Genomic DNA, 23,686 nt, shown 5'->3' with positions numbered 1-23,686 from the left:
TGAACTTGGCTTGCCCATGTCTGGAGGTTGGGATCAGAGCCAGGTTACCGACCTTTTCCTGCAGCCCATCTAGGAAGGTGGTTGTATCCTCCTGTTGACCTCTGGCAGGTGGGACAAAATCCCTGGCAACCATGAGTGGAGTTCTGTCGACAAGCTTGGCGGAGGATGTGTGGAGGTCTTCCTTCGGGCCTGTATGAATCCCCAGCAGTGCCCATGGTAGTTCGTCCTCCCAGTTGGGACCCTTGAATCTGGTCACGGGCGGCCTTGAGGTGCCTGTGGAAGCGCTCAACCAGCCCATTAGACTGCAGGTGGTATGTTGTTGTGTGGTGTAGCTGAGCGCCTAACAGGTTGGCTGGAAGTAAATTGTGCGCCTCTGTCGGAGGTTATGTGACGTGGTAGCCCAAACCTTGCTACCCTGGACGAGACAAGTGCCTTGGCTCAGGACCTGGTGGATGTGTTGGCCAGGGAGATTGCTCCTGGTCACCGGTTGAAATGGTCGACCACCGTGAACAGGTAGCAGAAACCCTGTGAGACTGGTAAGGGTCCCATTGGCTCGAAAGACTGTGGGGGGACCTTAGTGAGCCGCTGTACCTTAGCTGATTGGCACTGCATGCACGCATGTCTTGGCCCACCCACTGACTTGTTTCTGAAACCCATGCCATGCATACTTGCAGGCCACCAACCGGACCGTGATCCTGACTGATGAATGTGCTGGGCCGTGAGGGAGTCAAAAACTCATCGCCTCCATGCCGTTGGGACGACAAGAGGGTAGTGTTACCTGTGCTGACTGAGATGTCCTGAGGCTGCAGCCCTGTGATGAATCTTGTCGTCCTGCTGCTGTGCCTCCGCCAGTGCCACAAAATCCAGTCCGTTAGCCAGAGAGTGGATGCTCTTTCTCAACAAGGTGTCCGTGACCAGGTTGTCTTTTCCCAAGATGTGCCTTAAGCCTTACTCCGAGATGAAAGACAAGCGTCTCTGCTGGCGGGCTGACCAGAAGCTGGAGATTTTGGCCAGGGTGAACCTCAGTGGCTTGTGGTCCGTGAAAGCCATTCCCTCTAGGAAGTACTGGAAGTGGCGGATGGCTAAGTACAGGATCAGTAGCTCTCTGTCAAAAGCCCTGTACTTTAGCTAAGGGGGCCGCAGATTTAGCGGATGCCAACTTCCTTCTATCTGCTACTCCTAAACTCCACCAATCGCCGTTCCTGAGGCATCGACCGTGAGGGATGTGGATGCGTCTGACCTGCGATGGGCCAGGAGCGCAGCATTAGCCGGGGTTTCCTTTGCTTGCACGAACACTCATGCGGAGTCGTTGTCCCAGGTCAAATCCTGGTCATCAGGGTGAGGAATGGATTAATGGTTCCAGCCGCGGCGGGAATGAATCTGCGATAAAAGTTGACCATCCCCACAAACTCCTGAGTCCTTTAGCCGTACTGGGCCTCGGGAAGTTGTGGATAGACTTCACCTTGCTGGGGAGTGGTGTGCCCCGTATTTGGTAATCCTGTGGCCTAGGAAGTAAATCGTGCTCAGCCCGAACTGGCATTTAGACAGGTTGATAGTAAGGTCGAACTCACGTAGGTGAATGTAGAACCTTTGGAGGTGTTGTAGATGTTCCTGCCGGGTTCTACTCGCCACCAGGACATTGTCTAAGTAGAGGTCTCGGCCCACCATGTCCATCACTGTAAGGTCTGTACTGTGTTCTTGAGTCCAAATGGCATCCTCAGCCCATGGGCTGTCCGACCGCTGAACGATGCCTAACTCTTCAAGCTTGCGGATCTTCTCCTTGGCCAGTTAGAGCTTCTCTGGGGGATGTTGTCTCGCCCTGGAATGGACCCCTGGTAAGGATGTGATGCCTGACGTCATATTAGGGCACCTCCACAATGAACTGAGGGTAAAGGATTTCTGGGAACTTGGCCAGCACCTAGGAGAACTCATCATCCGAGCTGTTGAAGGGGTCCAGGTGCAGACGGGAGCCTGGCACCCCTCAGTGTGAAGGTTTGGAATGTCTCCGCGTGCACAGGTCTCTTGCCCTTGCAGTCTACAAGGAGGCTGTGGGCCCACAAGAAGTCCGCTCAAAGAAGTGGCTGTTCCAATGCGGCCAGCATGAACTCCTACGAGAAGTGACTGCCTCTGAACTGTAGCTCAGCCCTATGCATGCCATAGGTCCGTATGCTGCTGTTGTTGGCAGCCCTCAACGTGGGGCCCTCTATCCTGCATCTAGTGTCCAAACCTGTCGGGGGCATCACAATGAACTTCGTTCTTGTATCCACCAAGAATCACCTACCGGAAAGGCAATCCCATATGTACAGAAGGCTCTCTCGATGGCCAGCCGCCATGTCCATCAGCAACGGCTGGCCTTGTCGTTTCCCTGGAACTCGCAGTGCAACTAGCATCGGCAGGCTTTGGAGCCCCATCTTTGTTGGTAGAAGCACCATCTCTCCCTGCCGTTCCTTTCCAGGGCCTGGCTTGTTCTGGTTGCGAGACTTCATGATGAGCCCCACGGTAGCCGAGCACTTCTGTTTCTGCTTCCACAGAATATCTGCCTGTGCTGCAACTTACCAGAGTCGCTGAAATCCACGTCAGCCAGGAGCAGTTGGATGTCCTCGGGCAGCTGCTCAGAAAACGTCTGTTCGAACATGATGCAGGGCTCGTGGTTTCCCAGGAGGGCCGGCTTCATGTTCATAAGTGCTGACGGGGATCTGTCCCCTAGCCCATCCAGGTGGAGTAACAGTGCCCCTCTCTTGCCACAAGAGCCCAAAGTTCTTGGTTAATAGCTCTTTGAAGGCAGTGCAAGTGCCTTCTGATGGTGCCCTGTGGATGAAGTTGGCCACTCTGTCTGCATTCTCAGGATCCAGGGCGTGGTGGTACTGTGTGGACTCAGATGTGACACCCCAAATCTGGAAATGAGCCTCAGCCTGGTCAAACCACATGCCGGGTCAAACTGTCCAGAAGGTCAGGAACTTGAGGCTGACTGCATAGATTGCTGTTTCACTATCTATCGCTGGGTTTAGATGCCGTCTAAACCATCTGGGTCACCAAATGTAGCTAACTGCTACAAAGAAACACACACTCGCAGATTTATTGAAGCTGGAAAGGCTTTTATATAGTTGAAGTTCCTGCTGTTGGTCTGATTGGCTGATATCAGCCACATAAATAACAATAGCGGGTGGTATGTGAATACAGCTGGGCAGCTCGGCCAGTGCTGTTTTAGGTCTGCTGGTCTTGTACTGCTCCAGCTTTCAACCATGCTAGTTCGCTGTGTTAAAGGACGGGTTATAGTGTGTTATGCTGTTGTTTACTACCCCGTGCGCTGCAAGATGTGCCGGTTCGATCTCCGCGGTGGCGGTCCGCCACAACCTAATTATTCTAACACTTACAACTATCAGTATAAATAAAGTGTGCAATAAAATAAAACACTACTGTATAGCATATAACACTTGGTCAAAATCTAAGTATATGTATAAAATAACACACATAACATTTAGCAAAAATAATAAAACAAAATATTATGGTGAGGGCGGGGAGCGACAAAGTTCGCACCAAATTCTACCAAGTTGTAACACCAATCTTTTGCATATAAGGAAACCAATTTTTAAAAAAAAATATCATATTTGTTCTTTATATGTAATTTTTTTTCAAAGGTATACAACTTTGCATCTATTTAATACCAAATCTGTATCTAATTTCCATGAAACAGCTATACATTTTCTGGCAACTGCCAGCACAATTAAAAAAAATTTTGAAACCAATTCACTTTTAGATCTGGATTAATCTGTGATGTATACCCCCCCCCCACCAAAAAAAAACAAGAACTCAGTTTGTGACATGTTCATGTAGAATGTAAAAAGTACCTATATCCTGTTTACATCAAAAACACTCATTTGAAATATCTAACTTCAATCTGTTAAGCTTTTGTGGCGTGATGTATAAAATTATACCATTCTATATCTAACATTTATTGTATTTTTCATACTATCATAACACGTGTCCAATTTCTATCATTTATATCTGTACCAAAATCCTCTTCCCACCTTTGTTTTGATTTATAAAAAATTTTCTTCTTTACTCCCCTCAAAAGTAATAAATACACAATAGATATAAACTTTTTTATATTTGGATTTTATATTATTGTTTCTATTTCATCATTTTCTAACAGTAAATAAGATAGTTAATCTTTCTCATAAATAAGCCTTTAATTGATAATATCCAAATATTATATTATTTTGTATTCCATATTTAGTTTCAATTGGTCAAATGTCATTAAATATCGGCCTTTACCTTGATAAGTCTTTAATAAATTTTATTCCTTTTTTTGACCAGTTAATAAAATTTATATTACTGAATCCTATTAACGCATGTACCTTATGCCACATTCTAACCAAATGTCTTAATATTACTGTGCCCGTTTCTCCAGTTATTTAAAAATTCCTCAGATTCTTTTTCACCTATTGTATCCATTTCTCTGGTAACCTAAGCCACTTTCTCTCCTTCCTCTAAAAAGGAAAGAAATTGTAACTGGGCTGCTTTATAGTAATATTCAAAATTTGGAAGTTGTAGACCTCCCAATTCAAACCTTCACGTTAATTTTTCCATAGAAATCCTCAACATTTTCCCTTTCCATAAAAATTTCCTTTTCATTTTATTTAGATTCTTAAACTTTTTAGGAACATCTATGGGTAAAAATTGAAATAAATATTGCTCTTGTGGAAAAAAATATTCATTTTAATACAATTTACAAGACCAATTAATGTAATTGGTAAATCAACCCATTTTTAAAAATCCTCTTCAATTTTCTTAAACAATGGCACATTTAATGTGAAAAAGATTCTCTGATTGTCAATTCAAATTCCCAAATATTTTAATCCACTTTCCGGCCACTTAAATGTCATATTTTATCTACATTGGGTATGGTCTCCAAAAGTCAATGGCATGATTTCACTTTTATCCTAATTAACCTTATACCCTGAGACTATTCCATATTGTTCTTATTGAATATACAGTTTATCTAATAAATTTCCTGGATTTGTCAAATAATCTCATCATCTGCAAATAAACTAATTTTCCTCTATTTCAATACCCTGAATGTCTAAATTTGTTCTAATGAGTTTGGCTAACAGTTAAATTATTAATATAAAAAGAGCTGGCAAAAATGGTCAATCTCGTCTTGTTGATCTTATTAATTTAATATAATCAGACCTAAGTCCATTTGTTACTACTCTTGCTCTTGGATCAATATACAATGCTTTTACCCAATTTATAAACGTTTATCCTAAATGAAATTTAGTAAGCGTCTTAAAGAGAAAGTGCCATTCTACTCTTTCAAATGCCTTTTCTGCATCCAAAGTGACTGCAACACTTTAGTTAAATTTATCTACCCCAAAAGAAAGAAAATTTATCAGTTGAGTTACATTGTCTGCCAATTTTCTTTTTTTAAGAAATCCTGTTCGGTCTTTCTTTGTTGATTAGTCTCAGTAAAATATTTTCCAGCCTCTTTGCCAATATTTTAGCCACTATCTTATAATGCATATTCAATAACTATATCAGTCTATAAGATGACGGCAGTAATGGGTCTTTAACTTTTTTTGGAATTACCATATTAATTGCTGTCTTAAAAGAATCAGGTGAATTTCCAGTTTCTTCCAATTGTATTAAAACTTTCATAAATACAGGAATCAACACATCTTTAAATTCTTTATAAAATTCTGATGTAAATCCATTCTCTGTAAAGAAGCTACAACTCTTGCAACCTCTCCAAGTGTAAAAGAAGTTCCTAATATTTTCTGTTCCTCCATACTTAATTTACTTGAGTTAAAAATCTATCAATTTTGTTATCATCCTACATAGATTTTGATTTTATATAATTTCATGTAAAATTGCTTAAAACAATTGTGACCTGTCTCATCTCTAGTTGCAATAATAGCTTTTGATTCTTGTTCAGTTTTAAATGGCCATGCTAAGACTTTGTGCTCATTCCCTTAGTTCATAATATGTTTATTTCTCAATCATTTTTTCCATTCTAGAAGATTGTAATATATTATACTGTAGCTTTTTATTCGCAAGAATTTTTTTTTTCTTGTGACAATTGTTTATGTAATTCCATTTTTAAAGTCAATATTTCTGTCTCTAAGTTATTAATTTGAGACATATACTCCAGAGGATAACACAGAATAAAAGTGTATCCCTTTTTCCACAGTATATTTTTAACTGGATTGTCTTTCTTTTCTTCGATAATTCAAAGCTTATATCCAGATAAAAGAAAATTTTGTTTCCTCCAAATTCCAATGGAGCTTTTCTTCCCTTCGCCTGTTTGGCTGCAAATTTCAATACTTTTTCCCTCACTCGATAACAAAGAAATTTAATCAAAGTGGGCCTCGGTTTTTGATCCGGCTGAGCTTTGGGTCAAAGGGCTCTATAAGCTTGCTCAATCTCAATATCCCTTCTAAAATGCTCTTGACCAAAAGTCTGAGGAATTCAATGTTGGAAAAATTTGAATAATATCGTCACCTTCCTCTCCTTTCAAACCAATAATCTTAACATTATTTCTTTGACTGAAATTTTCTAATGAATCCACTTTTTCAGACAATTGTTTGAATCCTTCATTCACTTTGTTTACTTTTTCTTGAAGAAACTGATTTTCCAAATTAATGCTTTTTCCCCCACTTCCTGATGCTTTTTCTGCACCTCTTTAACAATTTCACATACATTATAAACATTAACGTCTTAATATCACATTTTTTAAATTCTTCCATAATCAATGTCCCTTGAACTTTAGAGATTGTTTTAATTTTCTTTCTAACTCCTTCTTCCAACATTTCCTCTGGACTTTGTTCTTCTTCTTCCTCCTCTTTTTCTTTCAGCTCTAGCATTTTCCCCTCCTCAGACAGCCTCTTGGACTGCTCAGGAGCCTGTCTAGAAGACTTGGTGAGCAAATCCGACAAAGCTTCCTGTTGCTGTTGACTGCCGTTGCACGACTCTTTGCGCATGTGCAGTCGAGTCACTCCCCTCTCCCACCCGTCCAGACACTCATGTTGTTGCAGGGGTGCCACAGCTCACCAGGAGGCCCTCTTTGACTGGAGAGAAGGCTTCACTTCAGGTCTTGGCTTCTTGATGAATGTGTCTCTGAAGAGATCAAAAATTGACCAAGGTAGGCCTTTTTCTTCTGGCTGTTTTTCTTCCATCATCTCTATAATTTCTTCTGCTTCTTTGTCTTTCTTTGGTGGCATTTTGTTTTTTTTTCTTTTGTTTATGATTTATTCAGATGAATTTCAGGCTTTTCTCTTTTATTTCCACTTTTTCTCAGAGGAGCTAGATTCCTCGTCCTAGCCCTAAGTCATCACGTGACTTCCCCCCGTTTTGATTGATTTCGGGGGATTTTTTTTAACCATTTTCTTTTCTGTACATCAAAAACAGAAGCAATTTTGCACCTACCAATTTCTCTCCAAAACCAAACTAGAACGCAGACTTTCAGAGGAAATTACTGGATAAAAAATCATTGCAACTTTACTATGTCTGATCCTTGTAGCTGAACTTCAAGAAAACAGAAAGATAGGAATTTCTTGAGCATTCAAAAGTGACAATTCTCATAATTTGAGGAAATCCCAATGTTTTCTAAGGAAGTTATTTATATTAAAAAAAAGCTAGAGGAAGTACTGAGGTCCTGATGCAAGGTAATAATCTAAAAATGCCATTTCCCTTGCTTACATACGGGTAAAGGTTCCATTATTGTCATGTAATACTACATTTAGAAGGTAACATACATGACATTCTTTACCTTTCATCCACCATAAAGCAGAGAGTTGCCACTTTGTCCAGCGCTCCTCACAGAAACCTACAGACCCTGGTATTCCTAGGTATTGACCAGGCCCAAGTCTGCTTAACTTCCGCGATCAGACAATTTCAGGTGTATTCAGTCTATTAGGTGCTGTAGGCTAATATAAGCTAATAATTACATGGATGCTGCTTGATCTGCTGAGCTCATTGAACAGATGTCTTTTTGTGCCTGAATATTGTGGGTGTTTGTTCTAGACACTAATAATTAGATTGTCAACTAATAGTAATGAAATACAATGGAGGGTTCACTCAAGGGACTATGCTAATAGTTTATACGCATCTAATTTAGCCAGCAGATTACTAACCTTCCGTCAATGTTATTTCTGATGAATGTTTCTCTGAAGAGATCAAAAACTGATCAATTTTTGGAATGTATCTCAGTTAAACATTGCACTAAAGGTTGAGTGCTATTTAGAACATAGAGAATTAAAGCAGAGTACAGGCTCTTCAGCCCATGTTGTGCCGACCTATATATATATATATACACCTACCAGAAAAAAGCTAAACCCTCCCTATCTCATGTGAAAAGTATCCAAAGTGCTATTTCAGCGGAATTAAATAAGCCGTTATGAAAAATAAGCAGTGTTAACAATGGCTGTCCAGAGAAAGCAGATGAGATGTGAGAGAAGAAAAGGGGGGAGGGGGGGGTGTCTGCTAGAATACAAAGGAAGTCAGTTCCTGCAAGAGACTGCAGGCAAGGCCAACTTGATATATTAAAAAAACTGCGAAAGAACAAGAACGTGTGACAAAGCATCATACCAAATAGGGATAAGAATAAATAAGAGTTGGGGTTGCAAAAATGAGGGAAATGGGAGAAGTAAACAAGGATAGGCTTTAAGACGAGGAGAGGAGCAGCTTTGGATAGGTTAAACTAACATATCAATTCCTCCATTAACTAACCAATTAAATTAACAAAGGAGTGGTTATTAACACAAAGAAATGTATTAAAAAGGGTTGTTGAATATCAGTGTGTGCGCCTTTCTGGACACCCGCTCTTGCAAGAATGTTGAATAAAAACATTATATCGCTTCACCTATTAACTGTAAAATCATGTTTCTCACATTCATAACCCTCTATTTTCCTTTCAACCATGTGCCTGTCTAAGTCTCTTAAAAGCTCCTATTGTTCCAGCCTCCACCACCACCCCTGGCAATTCTCGGCACCCACAACTCGGTGTGTGTGTAAATAAAAAAAAACAAACCCTAATTCTCCCCTATTTATTGTTGAATTCACAAACTATATAGTGGGCAAGTATAATGCCAGCATGAACTACTGAATTAATTTACTGGAAAAGTCAAGTCCAATATCTAAAAATTAAAATGATTTGTTGAGGCCAAAAAACTAGAAACTCTTTGGGCTAACTCAACTGTAAGCCGAAAAGAGCAATAAATTCTGATGTGTACATTCGACAAACACTGGTTATCCTTGATCTTTTCTAGTGTGATATAATTAGGTAAAAGCAATAGCAAAATGTTCCTCAACCAGAATGAAGATCATGTAAGACAGTTCAAATCATGTAGAAATACAGACAGGATTAAGAAAGATAAAGGAAACAGAAAGTTTATACATTTTAAAATCTATTGTTAATTTTCTTCCAAGTAAATATGATTTCAAAAATATAAAATTAATTTATCAGGGCCAATGTGCAGGGAAAATATTTAGTATTAATCATTATTGATATTATTCTTAAATGTACCAGCCCTAAAAATTGCACCAATTCTTAGTCTGGTAAATTCAGTTTTGCATGTGTTTCCAATGTTGAGACTGAGGATTCGATCCGCATATCCTTTGGAAAAACTTGGGTTTTTCTGAAAATAATCTGGATTTCTGCATTTCACTGAATGGAATCATGCATTAGAATTTGTGCTTGTAGTTTCCCCATTAAAACAGTGACCATTGATGGCTTCATAATTATTCTCATTCCAAACTCTGGAACACTATATTTATGTGCATAAAAATACAAACTGAAATTTAAAAAAAATCACATTTACCATTTGATTTATTTTGTTCTTAATGTCTTCGGAATATTTATATTGCTTTAATTCTTCTGCCATTTGCCAATTGACCTCCATGAGACCTGCAATCTAAAACAATTTAGATGAACAGTTTTTCACAAGCCACTGAAATTTATTCTGCAAAGTAAATTGAAAACTAATGTAAGACATTAAATTGATGCAAATGAAATAAAATGGATTATTGGTATTGCTGCTCAAATGAGAACATAGAAATGTTACATTTAGGGTACAGCTATAAATCAAAAATAGAACACTACAGCACAGAAACAGGCCCCTTTGGTCCTTCCTGTGTTTTATATAAAAATATATATAGACAATATATAGAACATATATTTTTATTTTGCGAGCAACATCAGAATAGACAATTTGAAGTTTTAGATTTTTCTTTAATAAAGATTAGTGGTCACTCATAACGAGCTTGAGTCTTGTATTTATAAGTATTGAAACATTTATGAGAAACCTATACTCGTCTCACTTCTTTGGCTTGGTCTCATAAAAGCCAGGTGCTACTAAATGACATAAAAATGTCATCTTTCTAAATATTTAATAAGAAAATAACTGTAAGAATTTACATAAACTAGCTCATCTGCACTGGCAATTAAACAAAGCTCATAAGATGCATTCAAAGTCTGGGAGTATTTCCCTAATCCATAAAAATGATAATATTTTATAAATATGAGTGCTAAATACCTTGGAACATCCAGAGTTAAAGAAAAGAGCACACAATTGCGTCTAATTAATTAATGATTTTTTCGGTATTTGGATATGACTGGCAAGGTCAGCATTTATTGTCCATCCCTAGTTGCCCTTCAGAGGGTGGTAGTAAATCACCCTCACTGCAGTCCTTTTGGTGAAGGCCTTCAACAATACTGATGGGTGGGCATACCCAGAATTTGACACAGCAATGGTGAAGAAACTGATAAATTTTGAATTTGAGATGAAAGGACGAGGCAAGTAGTGACATTCCCAGGTGCCTCATGTCCTTTTCCTGGTAGTAGCTATAAGTTACGTAGGTTCTTTCTGAGTAGATTAGCGGAGTAACTGCAGTGCATTTTAGAGAATGATGTGCTCTGCAGTGAACGGGCATAGTGGCAGAAATGAATTAACTTCTAGAATGGCCAATGAGGATCAATCAAGTTGACTCTTTGGTCCTGGATCAGTGTACAGATTTTTAATCATTGTTGAAGCTACATTCATCGAAGTTTTAAAAAAAAAGTATTCAATAACATCCCTGACTTGTGCCTTGCAAAACGGGATTAACTCTTTGGGGTATCAGCAGGTGAATGACATCACACAACAGTCAGCCTCTGACTGCTCCAGTAGCCACAACATTTATGTGGCCAATCTGATTGAATTTCTGGTAAATTATGACACCAGTATGTGGATGGCAGGGAACCTGGTAAGAGTAGTGTCACTGATATCAAGATAGTGGTCAAACTCTCGCCTGTTGGAGGTGGCCAGTGTCTGACGTATTTGTAGTATGTTGCTTTCTATTATCATGACTTATCATTGCCTGAGCCTTACCACATGCAAGCTTCATTTGCTGAGGAATTTGGAATGAAATTTACATTTTATATTTTAAATGTTAAAACTTCAGTAAATTCTCCTACTTCTGCTTATTCTGATGGAAAACACATCATTGATAATGCAACTGAAGATGACGGAGTCAAACACACTGCCTTGAGGAAATGCAACATCTACTGGGGCTGGATGATTGCCCTCCAACAATACTTCCATCTTCCTTTATGCAAAGTATGACTTCAGTTTTACCAGGACTATTTGATGTCAAACCTGGTCAAGCGCTGCCATAACGACAAGGGTAATCATTTTCATTTCATCTCTGGAGTTCAGCTCTTTAATCCATGTTTGGCCCAAGTCTGTGCTAAATACAGGAACCAAGTGGTCCTGTCGAATCCCCAAATGGGGTTCCACGAATAGGTCATTAATTAGTAAGTTCTGCTATGTAGCAAAGTCAGTGATGCCACAGATGATTCAGGTAGAATGATTTTGCAGTAATTGGGCCTGATTGAACTTGACCTGCTCTTAGTGAAAAGGATGTAATTAGGCAATTTTCCACATATTCAGGTAGACATGAGTTTCGTAACTGCTTGGCTAGAGGTACAATTTGTTCCAGACTGGAGGTATTTAGTCTTGATGTACCCTGACCTTTCAATGCCTTTAACTCTGATATACGACTCATTAGAAACAGATACCATATATACTGTCATATAGGACAATCTGCAAAACTTAAAAATTTCACTTTAAAATCAAGGGCACCCTATATATATCTATACTTGACGGTGGTGTCAAAACCACTGCCATCTTCCTGCCAGCTCCAACGCAGTCTCACATCTACCCTATTTGTTATTTGTGAAGTCTCAGTGCTCCATCCGCCAAGTCTGACTTCCATCGGCTCTATACAAGCTTTAAAGGGGCTGTTACAAGTAATTTGTTATTAAAATATTGTAATTTGCTTTTAACACCATCCACTGGCCAGCTGTAAGTGTCAGATTTTATAAGGGTCACCTTATAAAAAGGGCATCACTCAAAACCAATATTTTAGGTTGAAATTCCAGGGTCAACTTGTACGGTGGCATATACAATAAGCATTCTCTAATAACCACTGAGTTACACTCACCTGGTTTTTCAATTGTTGTACTTCCACTTGTAGTCTGTGCTCATTTTCTGCCTTCTCTATCCGCAGCTGCTGATTCTGCTGGTGTAGCTCTAACATCTGCTTCTCTATCAGCAGGTTCTGATCCAAAGCGTCACCATTCTGAAGATCCAGGCGGATTGAAATATCCAATTCCAAAAAAAAGGAGCATCGAGAAGAACCAGAAAATGTGTTAATCTTGGACTTCGAAGCAACCAGACTCTTAAAGGACAGCACCAATGCAACGGTAATCCTAAGAGAGGAACTGCAGGTTTGGACATTTGGTGTTTGTGCTTAGTTGAGGAGCCAGTGGTGAGAAGCTACCATCTACTGGATTATGACAATGCCCCGCAATCAGAATTCTGTAGAAAAATTACAATACCATTTAACTACCATCTGGCAGAACCCAATGTATAAATACTACAAAATATCATTCCTTTCCATACACACGCACAGCAGATTCAGATAAACAATTATCGAAGGAACAAAGGTTCATTCAAGAAAGCTGCCTTTGGGGTACCTGATACAAATTGGAGCTCTGCTTCCTGTAATCTCAATTCTAGACGTAATTTTACATTACAGTTAACTGAGCTTCATTGATGACGGTTCCATAACCTTATTCTGCTCTTTACCCTTTATTGCCATCCACGGAAAAGAGAAAGTTCCTCTTGTACTCAACTTTCACCTCACTACCCTCCACATTCACGGACCATTCCTGCAAAACATTTTCCTCTTCCCTTGCAGAATTTCAAAGGGAACATTCCTTCATAATTGCCTGGATCCGGGGTTGGCGTTGGGGTGGGGGCATCTGCAGGCATTGCTCCCCCATTTAGTCGTGGCCATCGCTCACCGTCAGACCCGTCCCCACCCCCTCCCATGTCACTATCGTCTAGCTTAACGCACGCTAGCAACTCTCCACCCGACCCTGGTCGCATCACTAGTGTTCGTCAAGCGTCAGTAGCATCTAGTGATGTTTGACGCAATAAAAGCAGCATCTTCATCTCCTACATCAGAGGGGCAGATGGTGTTAATGCTCGTCGACAGGTAGGTCCCAGCATCCAATAGCAAATCCCCCACCCCCGCTGAGCGAGTTTATGAGCCCCCCTCTATCATTCATTCTGGTGCCAACCCTGCCTGGATCTCTCTTCCATCTCTAACAATACTGTTACATAACATAAATATTTCAGCTTGTAAATATATAAAGCCATAAGAAGCAGAAATATACATAGTTAGACTTCAAGAAACTAATTTTACACGAGTAAGGAATGGAATTCAGGTTTATAGATCCTAATATTTACTAGGCAGAAGAAATTCTGGTTAAATCCCAACAAGTAGTAACTTTGACTTTGAAGTCCAGTGAAATTTAAATGCAGAACTTGAAAACCATGTTCTTCTTTGGTTCCCTACCCAGTTATCACAAAATCATTAGTTGCGAGTCTCCACTATATACTTTTCAAGGGGTGAGGAAGAGAGATTAATGACGTTGAGTCGAGAGTGGGAGTCATGGCAGAAAATTGGTAACCACAAAACAAAGAGTTAAGGATCAGGAGCTTAGGTGGCAGTTGATGAAGAGAGAAGTCACCAAGCATATGCTGGCAAGTAGGAATCCTGTGGTTGGCAGGAAGAGTGATCAGTGCAGTGGCATTCAAAAGTCTTCTTGAACTAAGTATGCTGAAAACTCCATTTCTTGTACCAACTGGTTTCACCTCCCTTCAATGCCACTAGGTTCAATGCTCTCTGGGAAATCCATTATGCAATTGTTAAACGGTTTCCAAATGGACTGCAGTGGTCTGACTACAATGCTTTTTTTTTCAAGATAGTACATGTACATATTGCATGAAGTCTACCACAGGATTGGGTGTGTGACTACAGGTTCTTACATTTGTAGCCTTCTAAAACCTAACCGCTCTTACCAGTGAGACACAGATGGTTGTTAATACAAGTCATGGATTTTAATGTCTTTAAGGATTTGGATTCATAATCACAAAGCAAGTTCTTGATTTCGACCATGCTATGTGATAGGTGCCAAATAAAGGCTAAACATTATCCTTGAAAATGGGATTGAGGACAGATCATGAATGCCCATCGCAATGTTTACATGGATGAAAATGAAAGATGTTTAAATAAAATGCAGAAGATGGATTAAGGAGGAAATAGTACGATGAAAGTGGTTACTTAAAAACTAAAGGATAAATAAAAATACAATTCTTCAATGTGCAACAAATCAATTTTAGGTCTGAAAAGTAATCCTTTATATCTCTAAAGAATACTTGGAAATAACTGCATTTTGTCTTATTGTTGACTGTGTGCTTGGGTTCCTTTAAAAGCACGAGGAGTCTAGAATATTCTGTAGCACTGTAGTACAATAGCAATACATCAATAAAGGACAAGGATTAAAATAGCTATAACCTACCGGGAATTGTAGCAGCAGTCTAGACTGCTGCATTATCAAGATCCAGTTAATCCAGGCCTCTTAAATTATATGAAAATATTACCTGCCCAAAGTAATGATAATGCTGACTCACTGTGGTTTTTAAATAGAGCAAAGCAGTGCATGAGCATCAAAGGCTTAGTTCAGAAGGTGATTGATTATACCTTTTTTTACAGATGGAAACATTCTAGAAAATGTTTGGAAACAATAAAAGAAGAATTTGAAGTAACAGGATATTTCTCCTTGATTCCTTTCTCATGTAGGATTTTAGAAATTTCTGAAATTTCAAAGAGACCCCATTAACTACTGCTGTTGAGAAATAATGAAAATCTAGCCACACACCACTTTTGAAATTCTAAAGTCATTTTAAGGATACTTATTCCAACTTATCTAAACCAAAAATCTGCAGAAAGGTTTGGTCCTCAAGACAGAAAAATATGAATATATTTCAAATCATGCATATTTCAAAGTGTTTAAAAGTTCATACTTTTTTTTTAATTATGCTTTTGGTGCAGTTAATGAGGCACTGTGTAATTGGATCCTGGATTTCCTCACTTCCAGACCACAATCAATGAAGATTTGTGAGAACATCTCCACAATCTCCTTCAGCACTGGAGCACCACAGGGCTCTGTTCTTAGCCACCTGTTCTACTCGTTATACACCTATGACTATATAGGTCGGTACAACACCACCACCATCTACAAATTCATTAACTATAGCATGGTAGAGGGTTGTATAAAAAGGGATGATGAATCAGCAAACAGGAGGGACACTGAAAACTTGGCTGAATGGTGTACTAACAGCAACCTCGCACTCAAGGTCCACCAAATCCAAGTGGCCAATTCTGGACTTCATGAGGGGAAAATAAAGGAGTACAATTTAGAAATCATTAGGGAATCAAAGGTGGAGAAGATGAGCTAATTTAAATTCCTGGGAGTCACTATTTCAAAGGACCCAACACATGAATGTCATCATGAAGAAAGTACGTCAATGCCTCTACTTTCTCAGGGGTTCGCACAAGTTTGGTGTGACATCTGAAACCTTGGCAAACTTCTACGTCTGTGTCGTGGAAAATGTGCTGATTTATCGGTACCATGGCTTGGTATGGGGGCACCACTACCTCTGAGGGGAAAGCTCATCAAAAGTTAGTGGGCACAGTCCAGTACATCACAGGGAAAACTCTCCCTTCCATTGAGAAAATCTGCTCTGCCAATTGGAGAGCAGCAGCAATTATAGAGAACCCATACCTCCCTGGTACCATCAGAAGAGGTACAGGTGGCACAAGATTCGTACCACCAGGTTCAAGAACAGTGTTACCCCTCCACCATCAGCCTCCTAAACAACAAACTGAGACTCATTTATGGACTCTTCTTTTGCCTATTATTTAGTACTGAATATTTATTTTCTGCATTGTACCATATGTTTGCACTTCCTTCTTGTTTACATTTCTCTCTATTGCATACGTATCTTTTAGTGAGTACAATTTTTTTTCTGCACTATCGCTAAGTAGAAATTCTGCATGGCCTGCAGGAAAAAGAATCTCAGGGTTATATGTGATGTCATGCATTTACTCTGACAATACATTTGAACTTTCTTCAACAGTTACTGAACTAGTTCACCTGCCACTTGCTGTCACTCAAAGCATGCTCTACATGAATTATTCTCCGATTTAAAGATGATAGTTACTGAGTTGGAAGGGTTACAATATACCCTTCCATCAGCCCCTCACTTTATCCACCCCCCCCCCGCTCCGCCCATCACCCAAAAAACTTCTGAGCTGTTCTATTTATTTCTAAATCAGTCATCATTTTCTGCAGCAGTAGCTAGACAGCTCTGTGGTGCTTGGAGGGGTTTGAGGTCGTGGACTGTAGAGTGGCTGTGTTAAAGTGGGAATCGTAGAGCACAAAAATTAGTAATAGTATCTAGAAGATTAAGATAATATTCCAAGAAGTTCCTGGACAAATCAGGAGGCTGGACAACTATACTTCAGCCATGTCAGTTCAGCCCAGCTTATAGCTTACAAATTGTATAGCTCATCAATTCACTGAGACATTAGCAAAATGTCAAATAAAGTTGAACTCCAACAATCCACCTGAAGATTTAATTCATTTAACAAACCATTCCATAAAATTATGGTAAACATGAAAAGAAATTTAGAGTTTCACCTGATCAGTAATTAGGTTTGAGTTGTCATTATACACAAGCTCTCCATTTTCTCCATCTGGATCCATAAGCACAAGAGTCTGATGTCCCTTAGTTGACATAGAGCCCAAAGTATCTTCTGCAGGAGAAATTCCATTGGCCAACTTGCTATCCTTTTGAAAAACATTAATATTTGTAATATATTTATTTCAAGACAAAATCTTTGTTGTTACCCTTCTCATCAAATATTAGTTTGATGTATTGGTTAATTTTAACCTTCATGATGTAGATATATCATTGCTCCCATCAAAAGATCTAATATTTTAAGTGTGCTCATTTAATAAGGGAAACAACCAAAATATCCAAACATGTGGAAATTAACATGTAATTTTAAATAATTTCACCAAGGCCTCATTACTCATCTCCACTCTGTTCCCCATTTTACATTTACTTCCACAAAGCTTCCATTCTACAGTTGCACAGCCATTGGTAAAATGGATGGCTGACCTGTTTACATTTCTAGAGTTCTTTAACTTTTATTCTAATTGGTTATCCTCTGCCACGAAATAATTTCAATAAAATTATTCTACAACCAACATCCATCACTTTGGACTTTTTGATTTAAAATTGCTAAAGGCCTGCTGAAGTCTCTGAAGCTCAGAACACCTTTGAGAATCTTAAGGAATAAAGGACTCTATAATGAATTAAGAAAATAATGGAGGCACCCACATATAATCAGAGCATTTTATAGTGTTGAAAAATATTTGACTAACTCATTGATATTTTCTTTTCTCAGGAATTAACTGACCTCTCTCATTCAAGAAAGAGGCAATGACAAATGAAAATGAGAGGGTGTATGCAAACAAGCAAACCACCAGCACATACAAACCTAAAGAATATGTGAATCCACAATTAATTTTACCTCTTCTACAATTTGTTCATATTTTCCAATTAATTTATCCTGCAGCCTTTGATGCAGATAATTGGAAAAGGCCACTATTAACAAAGAACAATTACTGTGAAATTACAAGGATGCAAAAGAACTCAACTAATGTGAAAAATTGATAAACTGACTTTTAAAATGTGTATTTCAAGAGCACTTATCAGTAAAATAAAACTGTTTAGCATATAGTTAAGCATCACAGTTGTGTTGTCACCACTACTAACTCGAAAAACTGAATATCTTGTGCAATAAATTAATTATTCTACGTTGTTCTTTTAAAAGATTCATTCTAAAATTGTAAAGCATTGACAAAGTATCAAGTTGATAATCAAGAAGGAAAAGCAATTAAACACAAATTTTCCAATGCCATGGTAAACAACAATTCAAAATACAGATTAATCAATATTCTTATTGATTTATCAAAAATATTCACCAAAAAAAAAAACAGGCGTTTTCTCATTAATGGATTTATTTACCTCATAATTTCTCACACATTGATTTTGGCCTGTCCCTTTTGCTAGCAACTTCATACAGGGGTTCATCATGCTGAAAGAAATCTGCAATTCATTGCTTCCTGATCTTTGCATTGTTAGCTGAATGTGATGGGAAGTCTTGCATTTTTGTTATTTGTGATGCTTGCTGTAGGATTGTTTATGCACTTACTAAAATGGCCTTGTACTTCACAACAGAATTGTATACCAATCATAGTGTTTCCAGATTTTCTTTAGATTATGTTGGGGAGAAAAAAAAATCAACATAGAACCAACTATTTTGGTCCTAATTTCAACTCAAAATTATTAGGTTAGATATTTATAAAGGGAACACAGTAAAGTACAATAATTAAAACAATGAATAATCCTGTGGTAAAATATTTGCTTCTGTAACTCTCATCCATGCATTTCTCACTTCCTGTCGAAACAACTTCAATATCAGCGTATCTGATCTTGACACTCTAAAATGAAGCATGTTCCAATGCTCATTGATTTCCTTGCAAGCAAAGATTGATGGTGGTATTCTGTGCACATGACACAAAAAAGCCTCTGCTCTTAGGTCTCTGCTGTTCTGCTACTGACTAAAAAATGATAGAATTTTATTTTTACGTGTACATTTTTAAATTACGTACATACATTAAATAGGATTTGTAATAGAAAATTTAATATTTTGTAAGAGATACAAAAATAATGGTTGAAGACACAGATTTCAACTACATTTATATTTAATGTTCATTACTTATTTTGTGCCTCCAAGACATACCTTTTCAGTTTGCCCAGTGTTATCACTGTTCTCAGTGGTAAGGGCCATGGTTGACGAGCTAATAACAGTCTCTGCAATGACAGGACTAACTGACGCGATATTCATTGCACTGCCAGAAGTAACTTGGGTACCCCCATAAGCTTTGTGGTGAGCTTCTGCACTCTGTTCATAATACTGTCGACTATTTACCTCCTTTAAAAAAAAGGTAATTTTTTTTAGAAAATATTGCACATGTTGTCACTCTGAAGATGCCAATAGTTTTCAAATACTGTACATGATTTGAAATAAATTAACGAGAAATAAATGTTAACAACTGTTTATATAGTTAATGTCTAGAATGGTCAATCACTATTTCAAAATTTTACCAGTACATACTTACAGAATGTCTTAAAAAAATTTGTTTGTCATCTCAAGACCTTTTGTCCCTTATCGTCTGTTAATGTTTTCTATTTTCCTAAGCAGTTACCTTTTTGATGAAATATATTCCTATTCTTCAAAAATCTGACAAATACAAAGGATTAAAAACAATAAAAATGGCAACAACATAAGGTGCCAACTATAAACCGTGTTCAAATTTTCCTCAATGTAATTTTTTTTGCCATCCAATAACCTTTCAAGACAGATTGTTACCTTGATGTCAGTTGCTTTCCTTAATCCATAAGCAAGTCAAATAATGTCACTATGACAAATTTCACATGTGATAGAGGCAAGTGGTTAAAGAATGACAAACCATTTAATTAACCTGTTTTTTTTTAGAAACAAAGGAATGGAACATTCTGACTATATACAGTTATTATAACTTTCTCTTGAAGAGTCTCCACATCATGGTTGCTACACTCTGACTGTATAGCAAATTTACAAAAGCATTTCTATCATTGGTGCTGATTTTGCAGATGAAATGAATCTTACAGCTGACAGCACTCAAGTTATAGAGAAATTGGACCACACCTCCTTATGATCCATTAGAATGCAAGAGAGAAGCCAGCAGAATGTTGGAGAATTCATTAAGGTTTTAGTAGTAGATGAGCTAAGGAAGACCATCACACTGAGCACAGGGGCCACCCAGAGCTCTGTGCTGAGTCCACTGCTGTTCATTCTGCTGACCTACGACTGTGCAACTAAACACAGCTCAAACCACATCATCAAGTTCGCTCACGATACAACTGTAGTGGGCCTGATCAGTAAGAATGACGAGTCAGCGTACAGAGATGAAGTGCAGTCGCTTACGGTCTGGTGCACAGCCAACAACCTGTATCTGTACATCAAAAAAAAAGAGATGGTTGTTGATTTCAGAAGGGTCCGTGGAAGGCACCACCCTCTGCTGACCATTGATGGCTCCACCGTTGAGGTCGTCAAGATTATCAAGTTCCTTGGAGTGCACTTGGTGGAGAACCTCACATGGTCCCTTAACACAAACTCAATAGCCAAGAAAGCTCAGCAGCTTCCTGCGAAGTCTGAGAAAAGTTCACCTTCCACTCTCCATCCTCACTACATTTTATGAGAGCATCTGTGCAATGCACTGTCTGGTTTGGATCCTGCAGAGGATAGTGAAATCAGTGGAAAAGATCATTGCAGGTCTCTTCCTACCATAAAGGACATTTACAACACTTGATGCAGATGAAAGGCAGTAAACATTGTGAAGGACTCCATACACCCCTCAAGTAAACTGTTCTCCCTCTGCCAACTGGTAGGAAGAATTGTAGCACTCAGGCCCTTACATCCATAATGGGCAAGAGCTTTCTCCCCCAAGCCATCAGACTCCTGAACTCCCAGAACGACTGTGAAATGTTAATGTACAAGCCTTAATATTTTAAATGTGTTGAACTCTTACTTTAACCCATGTTTATGTAAATATACTCCATGGTCCTGGAGAAACGCTATCTCATCTTTACCGTGCCAGCATGGTATGAATAACAAATAAAGGTGACGACTGAAGAGGCAGTGTCGAGCAAGGTCATGGACACAGTCAAAAATTTATCTCAGGGAAAATTGTAACAAATTATAGCAAAGTCTACTTCAGACAGCTGTCCAATATAGAAACTTTGAACAAGATAGGGCTGATGCTCTCAGACGTTAGGAGAATTATAGGTGATTTCATGGATATAAAAGATAATTGTGAGAGGATGTCAAAGAGTATATGTTGTGAGGACACCTCTCCTTATGAAGAGCCCAAAACTCGGGACATAAGTGCCAAGATAGGAAGATGATCACTTAAAACTAGGGTGAGAAGTAACCACTGGATGAAAGAATATTTAATATCACTAGAGGTATTGGATTTCAACAATTTTATCATTGCAGTTATTGCAGACAGGATGCAATTTTTATGGCTGCTAATATAAAGGAACTTGTTATAGACTATCATATGAAAAGGAGACCTGATTTATCAAAAATATACGGAGTAATGCTATTCACATTCTCGTCATCCCTGTTTACTAAAGAAAGCCAACAGCTAACTTTTTAGAATTTATTAAATTCCCTCAAAGACTTTCTCTAGGTTTTTTTTTGAAATTTCCATCAAGGATGACTTGCAGGTAATCAACTTTAGCTGGGGTTCTTGAGGGTAATTGCTGGTTGAGATAGCAATCCAATCAATTTTCTTTTTAAATAAACAACTAAAACTTGAGATAGGGCCTCGTTTTAATCTCTGATCTGAAAGACAAAACTCTCTACAGCAGAGTAATACCAGTAATGTACTCCAAGCACCCGTCTAAATTATGCATTTAAGAATCTGGAATTCTGTCTTATCCAATTTCTTTCTGACATTGGCCTAGGTCCAATCACCTTGGACAGAATATCAATTGTGGAAATACAAACAAGGACAGCTATGACTAAAATGACAACCATTTGAGAAAGTAAGGACACGAGAATTGCCTCCAAAATCAATTAAATAAATCCTTGTAATACTCATAGTCATATACAACCATAGCCCCTTCAAGGCGGGAATATTGCACCTTTATTGCACCATGCCGTTCTCTACAAAAGGTACGAACACGGAATGGGGGTGTCATGGTAGTCCCACCTTTAAGCCAGCAGCGGAGGTAGTCACAGAGCCGAATCGCATTATGCCGAAGATGTTTGGTTCAGTGTAAAAAAGCAAAGCCGGCATAATGATGGGTCTTCTTTACAGCAGTATTGCGGGATCTCTGTAAAAAAGGGCTTATGAAAGCTACATATGGGAAACATCCACAGCATGTGAAAAGAAACATTATCATAAGATTTTGATTTTGTATCCAGAAAAAAATCTAATGGATACATACAGCAAACAATCAAGCCTATAGCTGGAAAATAAGACCCTCTTCTTACACTATCATAAACAAAGTTGCAACATTTTAGCCATGTCATGAGGAGCACCAGCCTCTTGAAAACAATACTGCAATTCAGGGAGTGGTTGAACAGAAAACAAAGAGAGGAAGAGAAAAGAAGACCTGGTTAGAGAACATCAAGCCATGACTGGAGCTATATAATTCAAGTTGCTCCAGTGGTCCCAGGAATATGTACCTGGAGGTAACTTTAGTGGAGCAGGTATTTCAATAACTAGGCCTCTTCACATTTCTGGGAAATTTTCCTGAGAACCCTCCCATGAACCGGTGTGTGAAAATGTTGGCCCAGGAAAATTAACCGGGCCAACAGCCATAGGGCCGCAGACCCGGGCAATTTCCCCAGGCCATCCTCTCCCAGCAGTCTGAATCAGCAAATGACCAAGCAGGGGAAGTGTCATGACATCAGTGCTTGTGCACTGCATCACCCGCCACTGTCATTAAGTCAGTCTCATCTGCCATTACTGTGCCATCCGACTTCTAGAAGGAATTCCTATGAGTGCATAACGCAGCACTCACTACGCCATCGGTGGGGGCAGGATAACCCCCCCCCCCAAAAAAAAATTCCCAGGGAGAGCAAATTACAAGGAATTTGGACCGCTATGTGAAAGGCCCAGGAGGTCCTGCATTCCCGGGAATTTCACCTGGGTCCAAGTAGGGTCACCGCTCACTCACAGTGTGAAAAGGCCTACTCATTAGCAGTAGGAATATTAGTTATTGAAATGGTAGCAATTTCTGACCTAAAGATAGGAGTGAGGTCTTTTGATCACAGCTAGCATCTTTTTGATTTTCAATAAAGTCTATGTGTAGGAGTAAAAGAAAATGTTCCACAATGTCATTGTCTCTTTTAGTAATGCAAAATTTGACAAGAATCAACTGGACTTTACCTGTGTAACTTGTATTTGGAAAGTGGTATGAGGGTTACGGAAATGAGTTTTATAATGCTTGACCGCTTCATCACGTCTATTGAAACCGTTTCGACAGCGGTAGCAATGCCAGTGTGCTCCTCTGAATTTTTTTTCTCCTTTAATAGTTCCAATGATGTCACAGTGGTTACAGCAACGAAGAATCTTTAAGCCTGAAAAAGAGAAAAAGGAGCAATT

At 38.9% G+C, this 23,686-nt stretch overlaps 1 protein-coding gene across 7 annotated transcripts in view; it reads right to left on the bottom strand.

The window, feature by feature from the left end:
- The window catches only part of LOC138761174 (myosin heavy chain, non-muscle), a 59,157-nt gene that overhangs the window by 9,363 nt on the left and 26,108 nt on the right, over positions 1-23,686 (bottom strand). For 6 of the 7 annotated variants that reach the window (XM_069932888.1, XM_069932887.1, XM_069932892.1 and 3 more), the window contains 5 exons: positions 23,471-23,661; positions 19,267-19,458; positions 17,093-17,242; positions 12,481-12,618; positions 9,819-9,911 (listed from right to left, as the gene is read on the bottom strand). In XM_069932888.1, the coding sequence (XP_069788989.1) occupies positions 9,819-9,911; positions 12,481-12,618; positions 17,093-17,242; positions 19,267-19,458; positions 23,471-23,661 (764 nt within the window). The remainder of the gene's footprint in view (positions 1-9,818; positions 9,912-12,480; positions 12,619-17,092; positions 17,243-19,266; positions 19,459-23,470; positions 23,662-23,686) is intronic. The other variant, XM_069932893.1, reaches the window with a different exon arrangement.

The sequence above is a fragment of the Narcine bancroftii genome, chromosome 4, assembly GCF_036971445.1.
Source record: "Narcine bancroftii isolate sNarBan1 chromosome 4, sNarBan1.hap1, whole genome shotgun sequence".
NCBI classification, from domain to species: domain Eukaryota; kingdom Metazoa; phylum Chordata; class Chondrichthyes; order Torpediniformes; family Narcinidae; genus Narcine; species Narcine bancroftii.
This window is presented reverse-complemented; position numbering and strand designations above follow the sequence as displayed.